Source organism: Uloborus diversus, chromosome 6 (genome assembly GCF_026930045.1).
Source record: "Uloborus diversus isolate 005 chromosome 6, Udiv.v.3.1, whole genome shotgun sequence".
Lineage (NCBI taxonomy): Eukaryota > Metazoa > Arthropoda > Arachnida > Araneae > Uloboridae > Uloborus > Uloborus diversus.
Window position 1 is genome coordinate 128,852,770 of NC_072736.1, and position 20,946 is coordinate 128,873,715.

Genomic DNA, 20,946 nt, shown 5'->3' on the forward strand with positions numbered 1-20,946 from the left:
TTGACATTAGAACAACAGATTGTCATATTTTGAAAAAATAAATAAACAAACAAAACATCAAGAAACCGAAAATATTTCAATTGGTGAAATATTACATATATTATTATTATTCGGTTATTTGTAAGATTAATTAACTTGCTAATTAACTATGAAACTAGTATTACTTTACATTATTAATGCTCTTAGTAGTATTAGTGTAACTATATATTTTTATGTGCTAATACTGTATACTTGAATTTCGAATAAAGTGAATTAGTCCTATTTTTGGCAGCATTGCATTTTTGGATCCTAACAATTAATTTATTAACTGATTTAAAAATATAACGGTTGTATATAAAAAAAAGCATATTTCTTCAAACTAAATTACTCTAGAGCAAAGAAACTAGTACCGAGAATTTACATAACAATGTTTACTGCTTTCGCACTGCCGAGTTTTAGCTTCGGATTTCCAGCAAATCGTTAATAAAATTGATTTTTTATCTTGGGTTATTAATTTTGAAATTTAAAGAAACAAAATCCTTTCTGTAAACTATTAGCACAGTACACTGCGGCACATTCACTTATTTTTACGATCTTAACATTCTCTCTAATAATTCACTCTATGGCAATGGCTCAAGAACAGACGGTCACTTTGATCCAAAATGACGGATGCGTCGGCTCCCTAGTTATAGGGACCTTAGGTTGGGGTAAGTGGGTCGCCCCCTTAAAACTGAAATATGGACCAAGTTTTCAAACTTTTTTATGCTGATCATTTTAAATTTCGTCGCAGTGATTGGTTTTGCACATATTTGGGCTTTGTGGAATTTTTTTCTAGGTTATAGCACTCAGTCAAAAAATTTCTTTGCAAGTTCAACCATCGTTTTTCGAAGAAGTGTTTCTAGGTTAGTTTTTATTATTTTTTCCATGTATAGTTTAACTTAAAGTTCATACAACAACAAGAATTTTTGTATAAAATATTATGAAAAGTGTTTAAGAAGAGGGGTCCCACTTGCCCTGTAAATTTTTGCTATAAGGGGTCAGTGGTTCCCCCTATAATAATGAAGATTTCAAAATCAAATGCAACTCTGATTAAACATTTGTATTAGTGAAATACAAGACAACTATGATGACCTAGTAGGGATTGATAGTTCAGTTACAAAAACTGCTAAAGCTGGTGATTATGTATTTGTTAAACTTACCTCAAAGTAAACCATAAAGTAGGTCCAATGTTGGAAGTTGATGATACAAATTTAAATATACTGTTGATTTTCAAGAACGAATAGAAATAGTGGCACTTTTTCTTGGCATGGTGCAGATGATGTTGGGATAATTACTGAGGATGAAGTAATAATGGTTCTTCCTTAGCCATTTTTACATAGACTCAGTCATTTAGTGTTTCTAATTTCTTTTTCAATTTATAGTTTTTGCTAATTCACCAAAATTGATCTTAATCAATTATATTATGATCATTAAACACCTTGATATCTAAAAGCAAAATTAGACCTATAGGCTTTCAAAAATGAAAGTTTTGTTTTAAAATTTTCCATGATACACATTTAAAAGATAATAAATATCTCATAAATGGGTGCATTTTCAAAAAAATTACATGCTTGATCATCTAAGACCCCCTAACTCTTTTTTTTAGATATGCTTCATTTAAATTTAAATAAAAACAGGGTGACCCACTTACCCCTCATTATGGGGTAAGTGGGACGCTAATCCGATTTTTACAAAATATATTCGTTAAGAAAATTTAAAGCATTTATTTTAATAATGATGAACTTTTGTTTATTAATGATGTCCAAGATAAAATAAGACAATAAGTTTCAATTTTATTTCTTTCAAAACTTTTGTTATCAGATTTTGAAAATGATCTATTCTCAAATGGAGTCCCACTTACTCCAACCAACCCTAATTGTTATTTTTATTCCAACTGTCATTTAGTGAAATTCAAAATAATTGATGTTGAGCATTTTAAGGAAAACCCTAGAATTCTTTTTATTTTTCATGAAAGATATAAAAATTGGTTAATGCATTTTGAACACAAAGCCCATTCCTTGTGCCTTTATAGTCAATGATTATGTTCTTGAATAATTATTGCTTTTGTTGGACAAGGTAAATCAACTACAATTAACCGCAGAGCATAAATTTTTATTTTTATGTTCTATTTTCGGTTGTTATACCTAAACATGTTTTCTAATTTATGTAAGTTGTTAACTTGTGTTATAATCAATTTTGCAACCAATCTATTATTTAATTTCCTATCAGTCATCTTTTTTAATTTTTAAATCTTACCATTAAGCTGTTTTCTCATTATTATTTTTATTACCTTTTAACGTATGTATTGTATAGTCCATATTTCATACACAAATAAGACAATACAAATTGTGCAGAAAGAATTGCTTCGAAGCATGATATATTAGAGTAGATATTATAGCTTAAAAATTGCTCATCAAGGTATGGGATGTATATGCAGTTTAATTTATTTCCACTGAAGTAATACCCTAGTCTTTAATATAGAAATTTAAATATTTTTAATTAATCCACCCGATATGGTGTGTAATGTATTCTAATGACATGAGATAATACAGAACTTATTCTAACTTTCTTTGAAATTTTTGTTGGAAAATATACTTGAATGAATGAATGTTATCTAACTAAAACTCCTTGTCTAAAAACATTCAAAGTCTAATGCAGCTCAAACATTGCAACATATAGGTACTAGTAATTTCATGAGCATGGGGATTGTTCTACTGTGCTAACCATTTAAGTACATTCGAGTCCCAATAAACCAAATTTCTCAGGACTGACACTCATTCATTAGACTGAAAATTCAATCTATATGGAGTACATAAGACCAAAGAGAAAATTTAATTTTTAAATGCAACTAAAAACTAGAAGTATTAAAAAGCAAGCGCACATATTTGTAAATGCAGATCTGTAAAAAATGTATCTTAAATAACCACAGCCTCCTAAACCAGATGCCTGGATATGTATGGAGAAGATCTGTCAGACAGACTTTTAGGTAAAATGAAAAGTTTTATGCGAATAGAAATCCTAACTGAAAAATTTTCTGCAAATAATTATTTTGCCTAGCTCACCCTTGAATAAAGAATTAAATTTATATTCAAATATGAAAGAGGCAAAAAAAAAAAAAAAAAAGTTTTTAAAATCATTTATTTATTCTTTTACAGTAACATATAGTTTGCTTATTTTTCATCAACTGAAGAAAACTGCCAAAACCATTATTTTTTTCACATTTGTGCTTTAAAAGACTTTTGGAGAAAGGCTTTAGCAGAAATAAACTGGAATTTTTTAAAAAATTCCCTTTAAAAATATATATATATATATATTTTTTTTTCCATTAACGTTAGATGTTTGAAAAAAAAATATGCAGAGCCAAAAATTTTCTTCGAACGCCATTCGCGCATTCGTCTATATTTTGCAAAACTGCTGCCAGGGTTCCTTAACCCTTTTTCCAACAAAAACCCTACTCCTGCTTTTTCACTCGTAAGTTAGCAGTGTTAGATAGTTCTTTATTGCTCCCCCTCCCTTCCCCGCTTTTCATAAAATTTGGTTATTTCATATAAAAACGATTATTTTTAGGACAACTAATAAAAGATGTTGAACTGTGCTGTGGCAGTTTTATCATCAAGTTCAGTAAAAGAAAAAAAGTTTGCATCAGTTTCTAACAAACTTAGAGATGGAAATTATGAGTGAAAAAATGCTCAAAATGCCCACTATTAATTAAGCAGAGCTCTGATTTGCGAGACTTAGTTTAACAGGACTCTGCAGTGTGGAAGAACATCTAATTGGAGGGATTCTATGCAGTTTTGCTTCATACCTCACACCTTCTTGGTTATAATAATGAAATTTTAGAACCTAACTATTACTGCAAGATTAAACTGTTATATCCTGCTGATTCAGTAGAAATATTTGAGCTCTACTATTATTTATGCATGAATGCTGGAAAACCTAGATAAACAATGAAGCTACCAATATGGTTTCAAATTCAGATACCGACTGGAAACGAGCTGATGTTTGAATCACATGACTTCCTTTTACTCCAATTTAATTTCATTTCCCCATTACTGGCAAGTTTAATGTGATTCAAATTTTAATTTAATGTGATTCCAAGGCAATTTTAATGTGATTCCAAGTCTTGTCGCCAAGCTGGCGACAAAACTTGGCGACCAAAAGACTGGCAATATGACGCCAAGTATCCGCCAAATTATAACACCACTTGAGTTTACATCGAAACTAACAATGATTTCCCCCAAAAAAGGGTAAAAGACCCCTTTAGAAACACCTGAATGCAACCAAAAGGGGAGGTGCACAATAGACCCCACTAGGAGTCTATATACCAAATTTCAACTTTCTAGGAGTTACCGTTCTTGAGTTTGCGACATACATACGTACATACAGACGTCACGAGAAAATTCGTTGTAATTAACTCGGGAATCGTCATTATGGATATTTCGCGTGTCTATATGTTATCCACGTGTGGTCGAGTCGGGGGAAAAAAACTCAATATTCATTCGGGAATGAGTAAAATGGAAATTAAGGTCAATTTTTTATTGAAATTTTTTTTGCGAATAAAATACTTCCTTTTTTGTAAAAGGAAGAAAAAAAGGGTACATTCATAAAACTCAAGACAAACAAAGGTGAAAAGACAGTGATACCTATAATGTACCGGCACTGTTTTTACTTTTGATCAACTGCATTAAATTTTAAAATGTCCTTTCTCTGGACATCATCATTCGGCAGTGCCAGATTTAGGGCGGAGCAAACTGTGCCCTTACCGTGGGCGTCAACTTCTTTTAAGGGCGGCAAATTCACCCTACATCTCTTTTTGTCGTTGAAACTTGCTATAAAAAGTTGGGTATGGGCGGCAGTTTCAAGCTTTTGCCCCCGACTGGAAAAAATTAGATCTGGCACTGTCATTTGCTCAATTTTAAGCTCTTCTTTTGGGCATCATTTTTTAGTCAAAGGGATGATACAAATGAGGTGATAAATCGGCTTAATGGAGAGCAACAAAACATGGAGATACTTACTGTTTTGGTATCCAAAACAAAAGTTTTTACATTAAATTAACGTCACTTGTATATTGTTAGTAAGTTTCTCGCTATGTATGTAAATGAGGAGGACAAAAAGTAAATATTTAAAATAAACTATTTTTTCCCTTTTAGTTTTCATCAAATTTCAGTAATTGTTTTCTGTCTTCATTCTGCAATTTACTCCTCTTTCAGGCATCATTTCTTTTAATTAATGAGATGAGGTCATGAAAGAGGTAAATGTAAAACAACATAACCTGGAGGTGCTAACTGTGTTAGTATCTTAAGAAAATGTTGTTACATGTTAAAAATTGTTTATATGCTATTAATCTTTTCTCACCATGTATTCAATGTATGATAATGTGGTAATGACAAAAAAGAAGTACATAAATTGTTGAGATAAACGCTGAGATTGTTGAGAAAAAGTACATCAATTGTTTTCATTATCAATCTATATATTACCAAATTTTATTATTATTATGATTTTTATTTTGATATTATTCTATGAATTCACAGATAAGCACACCAAGGCAGCTGTCTAAAGTTCATTGTAATGCATCAAGTATACTGCACCAATTTTTACGTGATGAAGTAAAAGAACTAAAAAGTGACGTGTCACACATTATTTTTTTATTTTCTCAGATACTTGCCTGCCAACTTGTTCACCAGGTCTTTGGCCATTTTGGGACAAACCCTTTGCCTTGCATGGAACGTTTTTCCAACATAAGAGATTTTAAACATTTGGCGTCCTTCAGAATGCAAGCTTTTAAATGCTGAAAGCTTTATTGAGCAATCACGATTGCTTATTGCTTTCATTTGACTGTTTTTGGCGTCTTATCATTTTGTTTTCCCATCGCCACCCTCCGCACCGTCACCGTCGACCGGCTCCTCACGATGCTGCTCCTACAGCGAAAGCCGTCTCCAGGTTGCATCCATGTCCTACACACATGCGCATACATACACAACTACACACACACACAAACACATGCATACATACAGACATCTACACACACACACACAAAAACATACACATAACTACCCACACATTCATGCCTGGACATAAACACATATGCCTACACACACATTCATACACACAACTACCCTCACACTTATGCCAGCACACAGACACAAACACACATGCCTACACATACACATACCCCCTACACACAAACACACATACCCCCACACACAAACACACATGCCTACGTACACACACTCGTGATTGCGAAAAACATAATTTGAATTCAAGATGTCAAAATTCAAATTAATCTTTTTTTTTTAGTTTTGCTTTATGTTATAAATAATTAAACATTTCTTGATTTATTTATTTATTTTTGCAAAGGTTTTATGTTTTATTTTATTTATTTATTTCATTGTTTGATTTTTGAAAAGTTTGTGAGTATGTTTAGTTTTTCTTTTGATTTCTAAAATTCAGCCAAAATATGTTCGCTAGTAAAATGCTAATTATTTGTGGTTTTATTTCATAGGTGGAACATGTGTTACCTCTTTTAAAACGTGGTATTGGTATTCATCATGGCGGTCTTCTTCCAATTCTAAAAGAAACGATTGAAATTTTATTTGCAGAAGGATTAATTAAAGTATAGTTTTGTTTGAAATATTTCTTTTCAATGCTTTTGAATGTCTTTTATATTTTAATTTAGCATTAACTTATAGTTGTAAAAATATTTTGTTTTTTTTTTTTCTTATGTCAATTTATATGTAATGACTTTTTAGCGGAAGAATTTATATATTTTTAATTAAATGTAATTTTCTTTTTGGCTCTAACTTCTCAATTATTAAAATAATCAAAATATATTCATATTTTTTTATATTTTCAACATTGATAAATAGATGAACAGTATAAAAATAGATATTTTTCTAATTAGAATAATTTTATTTACTTAATTTAATGTTGTACATGCAAAAATCAATCACTAATAATAACCTTAATTAAAAGAATTTGCATTTGATGTTATTTTAACATCCTAAAAATAGGCGACATTTCTGTTTCTGGGAAGTAAAAGGTACTAAGAACCAATAACAAAATTAGCCAGGAGATCAGGGATTGCGCTAAGGATTTCGAGTTGTTGGCCAGTAAATTAGCGAAATTTTTAAACTGTTAGCCAAATTTCAAAAGTCTTAGTCAAAGACTCACTTTTACTCATTCAAATGTATTTTTGTTGGCAGAAATAGTTAATCAGAGAGTGAAGTATAACTTAATTTTTGACAATTTTTTAAGGATAAGGACAGGGGTATATCCAGGAATTTTTGTCTGTTTTTAGGAATTTTGTGAGAAAAAAAATGCAAATTAAGTATTACAGTTTTTCCACAAATCATATGTAATTTTTCAAAGGAAAAATGGCTAAAAACAACTTAAAGTGATATTTATCATTCTTAAAAATATTTGAGAGTAGAAATAAAAGCTTTTAATAAAGTAAAGACTGCATTCCTATCTTACTCTGATGTCTCGGACATCAAACACAATGAAGGATAAAACAACTTTCAGTGATTGCTAGTCTGGGAGTTTTGTGAAAGGCTCGTTTTTAGTGGTCGGAATTTTGCGAAGGGTCCGTTTTTAGGGGTCCAAAATTTATGAACGGACCTAATTTTTATCTTGATTGACATCTGAAGGGAGATTTTTTTTCTTCTGTGTATATTTTAGAGAATTTTCTGTTCGCCAAATTAAAATTTTTATCGCCGAATTTACGATTTTGTCGCATTTGGCGCATTGGCGAATGCTTAAAGCAGTCCCTGGGAGATTATTTTGAAGTCTTTCTTTTATAATAATATGTATTACTAGATTTTCATTTATAGGTTTACAAGTGGTACCCGCCCGTAATAGAAAAATTAAAAGGTCTTTTTGTTCGCCTGTATATTTACAAATAATGTATGGTGAATTTTCTCGCCAATTGGCTTGTGCCCATGTTACGGTTCGACGTTATGATAATTTCGTAATTCACTCGTCCATCTTTTGATAGTTTTGTTCTTAAAATTGGAATAGAAAAAGAACCACATCGAATTTTTGAAAAATCGCTTCGAGGTGCACACCCCCATGCTATAAACTAACTTTGTGCCAAATTTCATGAAAATTGGCCGAACGGTCTAGGCGCACAGACATCCTCCGGACATCCAGACAGAGAGACTTTCAGCTTTATTATTAGTAAAGATGAAATAAATTTGTTTATCAAAATCATAGTTTGTTGTACCTTTGAATAGTGTGTAAAAAATGAGTGAAAGGGTGCTTAAATTTTAATTAAAAAAAAAATTGGTGTCCTTTACCAATCAAGTACAGATTTATAGTTGTGTGTGGTTTTTTTTAAGTCTATTCATGATTTTTTGTTTAAATGTGTGCAAATAATGCAAAAGCATGGAATTATGCCTCTGAATAATTTCTGATTGATTTCTAAAGTTTATTCTGAAAACGTCTGGTCAGTCTTAAGACTTTTTATTACAACTCCAGTCTTTAAAATGTTAAAAAAGCAAAAGAGAAAATTTGTTTTTATATAAATTTTTATTTTTAAAAAGCACACATTACCATTGTTTTTAATTTTGCATTTAACTATCTTTCAACCCTAAGAACAAAAATTAACACCCTAGATATAAATGAAATCTTATCATTTTTTAAGTGTTACTCAGTTTTCTCATTTGTAAGAAAATGTTCGCCAGAAAAAGTTGTTGCAAACCCCTGGAGTGGCAATGGCTGTTTTTTTTTTTGGGGGGGGGACATTTTTCTTGATTAGTTGTCATCTTTGTTACAGAATTTTCTAACCTTTATCAGTTTCATTTGTTGTTTCCTTAAAAATTTTGAAATTTGAAATTTTGAAGAATTTAGAAGTTGTATGTTTTTAGAAACTGTTACTTATATTTACTACAGAAGATATGTTTTTATTTTCTCCTTCATTGTAGGCATTGTTTGCAACTGAAACTTTTGCTATGGGTTTAAATATGCCAGCTAGAACAGTTTTATTCACAAATGCACGAAAATTTGATGGCAGAGATTTTCGCTGGGTAAGTAGTTTTCTTGTTCTAAAATTTATTACTAGTTGTTGTGTAGAATAAATAAACAAATCTTATGGTTAAGCCTTTAGTGCACAAAATTGATTTGCAGGAAAGAGAAAAAATAGTATTATTTTTTAAATATTTGAACGTTTCTTACGATTTATTAATAACAAAAATGTCAGGCAGACCCCAGCATACTATCATCCACAGGGATCGAAGTGGTCCTATATATCCTATATTTCCTATATTTTTGGAAAATGTCCTATATTTCCTATATTCCTGTTTTTTTATCCAATTTATTTCTTTAAAACAACAGTAAATAAACTGACTTCGGTTTTTTCGTCGAAAGTACGTGTGCAAACGAATTTCAAATTAAAAAATGCAACTCACTAAATCCTGCAACAGGCATCTTCTCTCATTGGCTACAGCAATATGACGTCACTGTAGTGGGTGGAGTTTCGAGAACGAATTCTGAAGTTGGTTTTAGAATTTTGCGTTTGGCAATAGCAGTTTGTTTTGTTTTCCAGCGTGGTTTTTTTTTCAGTTTTTGTTTTCGCAGGTATATTTTTGTGTTCAGTGCATTTTCTGACCGGAATGTTCTAATAGTCTTTTTGCAATCTTTTCCTTTTGTGGAATTTTATAGAGCAAAATATCTGTATATTTGTGCTACAAAGCGTTGATTATTTCCTGTTAGTTCTCAACATAAAGACGGTTTTTATTTATTTATATAAGCTATGTTTGTGACACTTCTATCCCTGCAAAAATTGTGAGTTGCTGTGTTAATTATCAATAAATTTCACTTGGTTCTTTTTTTTTTTTTTTTTTTTTGTCTACAAAGTACTCTTTTTTTCAAAAATTATTCTTTCAACTACAGGAAAGTCATTTCAGGTGTAAGTTACAATTTTCTTTGAGGATTTTTTTTTAAACAAAATCATTGATAAGAATAAATAAATAATGTGTATGTATTATTTCTTTTTTCATAGCGAAACTATTCATATAATGTGTCCTATATGTGACAAGTCGATCACTTCTACCCCTGCATCCAGGGTTCACGCTAGGATGCGGGATTGCACGATTCCTGCAACTTTTTCTGAAATCCCACTCTGTAAAAATCCCTTACCTGTCTGTTCCTGCTGATCACCATTGTTAAAAATTTGTGAAAGTTTCTTATCTCAGATTTTTTTATCCTCATATAAATAATAGCCGATGATAAAGTAACCCGCGTGTTTCAACAATGAAACTCGCGCAACAGCATGGTAATGTGATTTGGTGATGTTTGACATGCAGGGAATTGCTTTATTCTGACAAGGCTGAACTCGACTTAAATGTTTTACTGGTAAGACTGTTATTTTAGGAGAAGGAAGAAACGTAAAAATGGTCAACAATGACCGATATCTACTGGAGTTAAGGGTTAACCCACTGGATTTAGGGTTAAACTACCAAAATATCACCAAACAGGCAATTGCTGCGTTCAAATGTAGAAGCAAATTTTCACCCGTCATACCATGACAGGTGACTTTCTGGTTTTTCATGTTTCTTTTAGAAGGTAGCAAATATATATGTAATGACTTATGATAATTTTCAGTTACTATCTTATTATAAATGAACAGAATGATCTAGGAATTTAGTCACGAAGAAACAGAAATATTACGTTGAGAATAACCTGATTCCTTGGATTTACTGAACGCTCGAACACCTTTTGGAATTTTAACTTCTGCTCCAAATTGCACCAAACAAAACTTTTTTTTTTTTGACCCATCTTGCATCGCAGGTGCACCAAAATGCTTTCATTGACAAAATCACAATTTTCAGACTTTTTTATTTTAGGGACCTTTGATAAATAACGTTTAGGAATGCTTCATTAGCACACCATTTAGTAAATCATTGATTTAAAAAAAGAATCTTGCCTACGTAGCGAAAATAATGAGATTTTACTGTTAACTTTTCTTTAAAAAATTCAATATCTCCAAAATATTAAGATGCACATTTGTTTTAGTGAACAAATAAAACATTTACTTTTTATGTTATGCTTGGTAAATAAGTTTTATGCTACATGATATGCAAATACTGTGTTCAAATAATTATTTATACATTCAAGCAATTTTAAAAAATACTGTTCCCACTTAAATTTTTAAATTCTTACATAAAATTTTGGTCAGAGTAGGAGACCCCTTATTTCTCCTCTAGTGTGTACCCTGCTATCATTTGTTATGTTAAAAATACTTCTCTTGGTGTGGTACATGCCTTCTAAAGTACACTTATCATTATTTCCATTTATTAATTTACTACAGTGGGTTTATAATTTTATGCAGGATTTCACTTTATAATAAAAAAATTTCAGCATCGTATTTGTTGACTTAATTTGGTTTTAATTAAAAATATAACCCTTAGTATTATTATGAAATTATATTGTTTTCATGAACGAATGGCTGTATGAAACATAGTATTATAAAATCCTTTAAAAAAATTAGCAGAACTATTATTATTTTTTTTTTTTAAAGTTAAATCTGAAAAAATATGTTTTGCAAGCTGAACATTAACAAGAAAATAAACAAAAAAAAAAAAATAAATAAATAAATAAAAGATAATAATAAATAACAAAAACCCTCTTTCACTGTATTCAGTGGATTATGAAAAATGACCTTGAAATTTTCCATTTAATAGAATGGGAATACTACTCGCCGCTCTCGAGAAACTAGCGTCCTTCCCTGTGCAAAAATGTATCAATATTTTAATTGTAATGATACCGTGGTGAACAAACAGAAAAAAATTATCATTTGTGGAAAAATGTGCAAATGTTTGTCACATACAATGTATTATACAATGATGATCTTGTTTCTCTAAAATACAGTTGTAGAAATGAATATCTATTTTTTTTTGGGGGGGGGGGATTAATAAATTTACTCTTGGCTCCTTTTGAAGGTTTTCCGCTTCCAGCTCAAGTACTTCCTATTCCGGGCTAATGAGTGCTAAAAAGCATGGAACTGCAACAATCCTTGGATGAAATAACTGAGCTGATGATGTATTTTATGTATTTCTGCCTTAGCCCCTAGCTTAGGGCAGTAACTTACTGCAAAATACCTAGTTTTGCCATCAATCTTTGAGTTGAACCACACCATTGCTGCAGTCACTCATCTGGTGTGCTAATTCTACATTAGCTACCAGTTTGTTTGGCTCTCTTGGCACCTTTAAGAGGTTTTCCGCCTCCAGCTCAGTTTCTTCTTATTCCGGGCTAATGAGCGCTAAAAAAACATGAAACTACAGTCCTTGGATGGAATAACTGAGCTGACGGTGTGTTTTATGTATTAATATTAATAAATTTAGTCTTATCTATTTCGAAAAATGCGGTTCCTTAATTCCAGATTCAAACTGTGTTGTAGAATGATGTAATTCTCTGAGGCCATCCAAGCAACAAGCCTGTTACCACAAATGTTAAGGGCCTGCAACAGCTGAGATGATGTGTGGTGCTCTTTCTGTCAATCTCATAAATGCACCAATATGAGGCTCACATTAATTTGTTTGACCATTATTGATCTGTTTTTATGTAAAATAAAGCACTGAACGTTTAAAAATATGTAAAATTAGTTTTAAAGCAAAAAATTAGTTAATTGCTCAAACAGTTGCGCTGAAGATATTTGTATTTAATAACATTTTGTGTTTAAATTTTTTTTGCAAAGGTCACGTCAGGGGAGTATATTCAAATGAGTGGCCGAGCTGGACGAAGAGGTCTCGACGAAAGAGGCATTGTTATTTTAATGGTTGATGAAAAAATGAGCCCTTCTGCTGGAAAGGACATTGTGAAGGTAAATAGTTTGTTATAAAAACATTCATTCTTTCTTCATACAAATTTTTTGTTCTTTGTTGTATAAGTTTATTATTCAAATGTAGTACAAACTTCGAACACAGCAAAAAAAAAAAAAAAAAATCCATTCACCTATTGAATATCATCTTAAGTCAGCGGTGGATTTACACTGTTGCAACTGTGAGGGGACTCAAAGGTGATTCAACCAATGCACATCATAATTTTTTTGTATAAGTCTTGAGGTAGGCAAAAGGGGTCCGTGATGTATTGTGACAAGCTCCTAAACCAGTAAATTCACTACTGCTTTAAGTTAAAATAATAATATTGTATTTCTGGTTCAGTTTCACTTGTAGTTATTTGATTTATAGATCCTGGTTTATTCATTTTGTGTGTGTGTGTGTGTGTGTTTTTTTAATATGGCTTTTTGTAGTTGAATTGAATTTTATTTATTTAGGGATTACCAGATCCAATAAACTCAGCTTTCCATCTGACATACAACATGGTGTTGAATTTGTTGAGAGTTGATGAAATCAACCCTGAATATATGCTTGAGCGTTCATTTTTCCAATTTCAAAATTACTCCATAATTCCTCAGCTGTGTGACAGTAAGTTATCATTTTTGTTCGTTTTTTTCCTCCGAAGAAAATATTGTATTACTTGAAAATAATTCTCAAAAAAATCATTGTAGAAATAAAAAGTTTGCAAGAAGAGCATGATAGCATAGACATTGAAAGAGAAGAAGAAGTTGAGTTGTATTACAAAATCCAAAAACAGCTAGCTGCTTTATCAGAAGAAAATCGTTCATATATTGTCCAGCCAGAACATTGTGTGCCTTTTTTTCAACCAGGTCGTCTAGTGAAGGTATGTTTGAATTTTGAAAGTTTTAAGTACTTGCTTGAAAATGCTAGCATCCCAAAAAAGTGCTCGTCCAAGCAAACAACTGTCAACTTCCCACTGGCTACCCATTCTGGTGATGAGTGCTCATTGTTAGGATAAAAGCATTGAGTATGTAGCTCAACTTGTCTTTCCGTCCAAGGTGATCCTCTTCTGTTTTGAACTTATTATCATTCTTTCTGTTTCTTTATCTGTTGATTGTGTTGTGTATTAGCCCTAAATAAATCAGATGTATTGTGTGGAAAAAAAAAAAGATATGTGATAAGTACATGGGAGTGTTAAAACCTTCTGATGACAATGCTGAACCATCATTATTGATCATTACAATCAATACCACCATATTGATTACAAATCAATAAAGTGATTTGAATCCCAACAACTTTGGGCAAAGCTCAACTTATATAATTGTTGTTGTTTTTTCACATTTTTTATGCTTTCAAGTTAAATTTCAAAGCACACCTAGTTTGTCCTACATAGGAAAGACAACAATCGCGATTAATTATATGAATTCACAGCAATTAAAAGAATGAATAGAATCTTTTAGAGAAGAGAACAAAAGTTTATAAATATTAGAGAATACCTCTTGAAAATAGAAACACTTAAGAATCCTAGCTTAGAAAAGGGGGGAAAGAAGGGACACATTTTCCTTCTGTGAGTTATTCCTAATAACTAACAACCACATCCTTAGTATTGAAAGTCCAGTTAAGGTCATTAGTTTGGGATTTTTTAGAAAGCTTTTTATTAATAGACTCGGTCAAACTAGGCGGATTGTCTCTATCAATAGTCACTGCGCTAACATAATTTAAGTTCTGCGTAAAAGAGTTTTAGTGAAGAGCAAATATGAATAACACAATAAACAAAGTATTAAAAGCAAAGTATTGATGAGCAAGCTTTTACATTTCACTGCTATATTTTCTTTTACTTCTCAATCCAAAGCTATTTCTTACGTACTTTATATGTAAGTAAAACTATTTGTTGTCAATGGTGTACGAACGATGGAAAGAGCAGCACGGGTTTTGAACAACTTTATTCGAAAGAAAAAACATCTACACTCAAGGTTACATCAATGTTGCTAGTTACGCGCGTGCGCACTGTTGCGTCGTTGCGCACTCTGGTGGTGGGTTGAATGAATTTAGGGCTGAACATGCCGCCCACCTTGAAATATTATTTCAACATATGCAAACAATATGGATTAAAAGTATGCTTTAATTAGTGTTTAAATAGGTAAGAGACATAATTTTGTGATGTTTCTCTTGAATACACCATCTGATGTTTTCACAGTGACTACCCTAACCATATTGTCACTGCCAGGGTGTAACTGAGTCACTCGGCACATTTTCCATTTAGTAGGAGGCAAATTGTCTTCTTTCAAAAGACACAGATCATTTATTTGAAGATTTTTTTTTGGTAATAACCATTTTGGCCTCTGTTGTAATCTACATAAATATTCCTTATGCCATCGTTTCCAGAATTGTTGAACCATTTTCTGAATAATTTGCCACCTGGTTAAATGCGAAATGTTGGAGTCAATATAACTTGGTTCAGGAATACTTACTAATGGTCTACCAATAATGAAATGACCAGGCGTTAATGCTGACAGGTCATTGGGATCACTAGACAAAGCTGTTAATGGTCTAGAATTAAGACAAGCTTCAATTTGGGTTAAAAGTGTTTCAAATTCTTCATAGGTTAATTTTATATCCCCAACAACACGTTTTAAATGAAATTTTGTAGATTTTATGCCTGCCTCCCAGAGACCACCCATGTGTGGAGCTCCTGGAACATTTAAATGCCAATTAATACCCTTTTCAGATAAAAAATTATTAATATTTTCATTGTAACTCTTAGTCTTAGCGAGCTTTTCAAATTCCATGAGTTTACGTTTTGCGCCAATAAAGTTAGAACCACAATCACTATATATGTCACTGCATTTCCCTCTGCGAGAAATAAAACGTTTCAGAGCTGCAATGAACGCGTCTGCTGAAAGATCAGTAACTAACTCTAAGTGAATAGCTCTAGTGATAAAACAAACAAAAAGAGCAATGTATGTCTTGAATATTTTGGAGCCTCGTCCTTTAGCTGCTTTGATTTGGAACGGGCCTGCATAATCTACACCACAACGAGAAAATGTAGGAGCAGGAGAAATGCGTGTGGGTGGCAAATCACTCATCATTTGATTGGTTACAGTTGCTCGAATTCTGCAACATTTAACACACTTTCTTATAAAATGCCTAATGATATCCTTAGCACCAATAATCCAGAACTGTTCTTGAATACATGATAGTAAAAGTTGTGTACCAGCATGCAATAGATTTAGATGATAGTGTTTAATAATAAGATCAGTTAAAATATGTTTCTTTGGAAGTAAGATGGGATGTTTTTGGCTGTATGCGACGTTTGCATGTCGCAAGCGGCCGCCCACCCTCAAAATTCCTGAAGCATCGAGATAAGGATTGAGAGCTAAAATTTTGCTTCTACAAGATAAAGTTTGATTTTTGCTAAGTGCATTGATCTCATTAATAAACTCTGAATTTTGTACAAGTTTAATTAAAACACACATAGCATTATTAATTTCTATTGTCTTTAAAAATCCAGAAATCTTATTACGTGAATTTTTACAGTTGTGAATGAATCTTAAGCAAAGAGCTACAACACGTTTAAGGGTAGAAAGGGATGAATAACGGTTAAACAAAGTATTAACTTCTGATGTATTATTGATTGCAGTTGTTGATTGTATCGTATGCAAACGTTCCTCTGGCACAGGCTCTGGGATTGGAGGTGTTGGTGCACTTACCTGTAGAGGCATAGGTTCATGTAAAAAACTTGGTCCTGTAAACCATGATGAACTCAGTAGCGCTGATGATGACATGCCACGGCTGGCGTGATCAGCTGGGTTTAATTCACTACTTACGAAGAACCACTGGGTCGGTGATGAGAGATTTTGGATTTTAGCCACCCTGTTGGCTACAAAGGTTTTCCACTTGCTTGAGTGAGATGCTAACCAAGAAAGAACAATATTAGAGTCTGTATAGAACTGCGTGTGTGCTATGTTGGTATTCAATGCTTTGCAGGTAAAATCCATTAATTTTGTGAGTAATAGAGCACCGCAAAGTTCCAACCTTGGAATGGAAACGGTTTTGAGTGGAGCTACTCTGGTTTTTGATATTACGAGCTGCACATTTGTTTTTTCATTCTCTTCAGTAGTACAGGAGTAAATAACTGCTGCGTACGCTTTTTCCGATGCATCACTGAAGCCGAATAATTTGAGTTCATTGCTATCACCAGTCGACAAAAATCTTGGAATTTCGATATCTTTTACAGACATCATGTCTTCTGCAAGTTCTGTCCATTCGCGTGCGATGTCTGGGGGAACGTTTTCATCCCATTGCACTTGATATTTCCACATTTTTTGCATCATGATTTTAGATTTGATTGTGATGGGTGACAACCATCCAAGAGGGTCAAATGTTCTGGCGATGGTTGAAAGAAGTGTTCGTTTTGTCAAAGTACTTTCTAGAGGTGTGGTGTTTACTTTGAACCGGAATGTGTCTGATGCTGGATGCCACAGGACACCTAATGTTTTGACAGTCTCATCACTATCTATGTTCAACGCGGTCTTTGAAGAACGTAAATCTGAATCAATCGAATTTATGAGCTCTTCACTGTTGGATGCCCATTTTCGTAGAATGAAGCCTGCACTTGATAGCATGTGCATCAATTGTTTCTGCAATTCAATAGCTTCTGAGATTGACTTGGCTCCAGACATTAAATCGTCAACGTAGAAGTCCATGATGGCTGCTTTGGAGGCCATTGGAAATTGATCTGCTTCTTCCACTGCCAATTGTTGTAGACATCTAACAGCAAGGTACGGTGCTGAAGCTGTGCCGTATGCTATTCTTGTTAGACGAAAATCTTGAATTGGCTCCAACGATGAATTGCGCCAGACTATTCTCTGAAAGTCTGCGTCTTGTAGGATAATTTGTCTGTACATTTTTTCTATGTCTGCAGTCATCGCTATCTTGTAAGTTGGAAAGCGAAGAAGTAATGTAGTGAGATCACTTTGTAGCTGTGGTCCCACCATTAAATTGTCATTAAGAGATATACCGCTGGATGATTTTGCAGAACCATCAAAAACAACCCGAAATTTATCTCCGGTTTTATTGGGAACTGCGTGGTGAGGGAGATAAAAGCTGGAAGTTGCCGGAACATCAATTTCGTTGTCTGGAATTAGTTCCATATGTTTTAAGTCCTGATAATCTTGCATGAATTTGTGGTAATGTTTTGAGAGGGATTGATTTTTAACAAACCTACGTTCTATTTGTTGTAGCCTATGCACGGCTATGTCTCGAGATGATCCGAGTTCATCGATTGTTTCACAGAACGGTAGTTTCACCACAAATCTGCCAGTAGAATCACGGGAGAATGTTTGTTTAAAATGGTTCTCACATGCGGCTTCCTCTTCCGTATAAAGATTTGTTTCTGAAATTTCTTCCAATTTCCAGAACTTGTCTAGCTCATACTCAATGGCATTATACTCGAAACTTGCATGATTGGAAATTACAGTTTGTGATTTGGAATTTGACTTGCTTTCAGTTTTTCCTAGAATCACCCATCCGAAAATGGATTCTAGAGCGACTAATGATTGTCCTGGGACTTTTGTCTGTCCGCTAAGCATTATTTCATTAAATACATCTGCACCCAGCAGTATGTCTATAGGGCCCGGTTGATGGCAATTTTTGTCTGCCAGTTGTAAGTGTTTGAAATTACTTAAGACGGATGCATCCACTTGATATTGGGGAAGGTCACAAGTTATTTTAGGTATAATGAACGCTTCTGCTGTGATAGTAGCATTTTTGTAAAATAGTGATGTGATTTGTATTTGAACTGAACCTGTAACTTTGCCCACTTTCTGTGAACTCAAGCCATCTACGCTTATGTTTATTCGATTGCGTTTTAATCCCAGAAAATTTACACAACTTTCCCGGATAAATGTGCCTTGACTAGCAGAATCGATCAGCAGCCTGAAAGTGTGTGAAATGCCATTGATGTCTTTGACATAAACAACTGCAGTAGGTAATAGCACACATTGTGTGTTTGGAACAACTGTGCTATTGCTACTAATAATTGAAAGCATTTCATTTTCTGTTTGAGATTTTGTTTCATTTGTGTTTTTTGCGCACAATAATGTGTTATGTGGCTGAGAACAATTTTTGCAATTTCCCGCTCGACATTTTTCAATTCGATGAGTTTTATTTGATTTCAGACAATTAGCGCATAAGTTATTTCTTTTCACTACGTTCCATTTTTCCTTCAAGGGCAGCTCCAAAAAAGTGTTGCACTTAAATAATCCGAAATGAGACTCACTTTTACAGAAAACGCATGTGTTAGCAACCACTTGAGCTGAATGAACTGATTTATGGGTTTTCTGACTTCGAAAGGATCCCCCGCTCTCATAGTTTACATTGAATTTCTCCTTTCTGGCCTCCCTTAACGCTAAAGACGCTAAAGCATCTGCTCTGCTTAGTGTGAAAGATTTGAACTCATCGAATGAAGGAATTTTTTTCGCATGTTCTAACGTCCAAACGCGAAGTGTTTCTGAATCTAGTTTTCCTTTTAATAGGAAAATAATATTTGTATCCCAATGCTCGACAGGCTGTTTTAGGATTTTTAATGTATCTATGCATTGTGATGTAGTGTCAATTAATTTCCGTAACCCTGAGGCTGATTCCTGTTTTAATATAGGTTGAGAAATTAATTTGTTTAAAGCTGCATTTATGATTTCTGATTCGTTTTCATAACGATCAGTAAGCGCCTTCCACGCCCTTTCATAATTTTCATTTGAAATTTGAATCGATTGTAACAAAGTAGCTGCTTCACCCTTAACAGAAAGTTTAAGATACTGTAATTTTTGACAGTTACTTAATGATTGATTGTTTCCTACACTTGCTAAAAATAAATCACGAAATGAAATCCAATCAAGATAATTAGAAGTAAACACTGGTAACTCTACACGCGGAAGTTTTAAGCTTTTGACATCTGAATTTACTGTGTTTTGAGATATATTTAAATTAATGTCGTTAACAGTGTTATCGCTTACACATTTCTTTTGTTCATTTTTTAAAGTGATTTTTAACTCATCTAATTTTGAAAGCAATTCATGCATTTCTTGTTCATATTTATCAAATTCTGTGTCTAAACAAGTTGTTAGAATTTCATCATTTAAAGTATTTATCTCACTATCTAAAGAAATAGCACTATTTTCGAATACTTCTATATCAGACAGAGAAATACCCTTGACTTGCGAATTCTTTACTTGGGTAGTTAATCTAGTTAGCTTACCTTTTGTTATTTTTTTTCTCTTTAAAAGGGGCTCCATGTTAAGGACGTGACCTTCCTCAATGAGTGCGATGCTTGTTTCGTCTTTTGCTTTACTCGTTCAAGAGTGATGAATATGAACTGCTTGTTTTATAACAGTTTGCACGTTGACTGCTACACATCATCCTAAACTTGATTGACTATTGCTGTGGCTCGACGGACCATGTACGAACGATGGAAAGAGCAGCACGGGTTTTGAACAACTTTATTCGAAAGAAAAAACATCTACACTCAAGGTTACATCAATGTTGCTAGTTACGCGCGTGCGCACTGTTGCGTCGTTGCGCACTCTGGTGGTGGGTTGAATGAATTTAGGGCTGAACAAATGGAACAGTTTAGTAATGGAAAATTCAGCTAAGAGTGGTTCATTTTCTCTCTGTGGAATGTGCTTCTACTGCAATATGCAATCCACTTTAAGACTAAAAGGTTCAAGTTGCTATTACGTCTAAAATCAGACCCTCGTTTACTTGAATTTTATACAGGGAAAAATGGGAAAGCAAGTTCATTAGGGGTGTGTATAACCTGGATTCTGGCACTGTAAATAACTGTTATAGGTACTCTACAATTTGCCTGAATAATTGCAAAACTTCCAACAGGCAATGTTTTCCTGGCAAAAACTTAAAATTTTCTAAATGATCCTTTAGGTAAAGAATGGTGATGATGATTTTGGATGGGGAATAATAATCAACTACCAAAAGAAGACCCTGTCTATAGTAAGTATACATTCTTGTTATTGCAATGAGAAACTTTTAATGCTATCAAAAACAGTGGGGTGGTGTTGTGGGGAAAAGGGACCTTTAAAACAAACAAATTGACATTCATTAAATAAAACATTAAAAATTT

General features: G+C 33.1%; 1 protein-coding gene across 1 annotated transcript in view; it reads left to right on the forward strand.

The window, feature by feature from the left end:
* The window catches only part of LOC129225202 (exosome RNA helicase MTR4-like), a 63,847-nt gene that overhangs the window by 20,186 nt on the left and 22,715 nt on the right, over positions 1-20,946 (forward strand). Inside the window, exons 12-17 of the mRNA XM_054859767.1 lie at positions 6,521-6,631; positions 8,940-9,041; positions 12,710-12,835; positions 13,289-13,439; positions 13,523-13,695; positions 20,748-20,816. Coding sequence (XP_054715742.1) covers positions 6,521-6,631; positions 8,940-9,041; positions 12,710-12,835; positions 13,289-13,439; positions 13,523-13,695; positions 20,748-20,816 — 732 coding nt within the window. The remainder of the gene's footprint in view (positions 1-6,520; positions 6,632-8,939; positions 9,042-12,709; positions 12,836-13,288; positions 13,440-13,522; positions 13,696-20,747; positions 20,817-20,946) is intronic.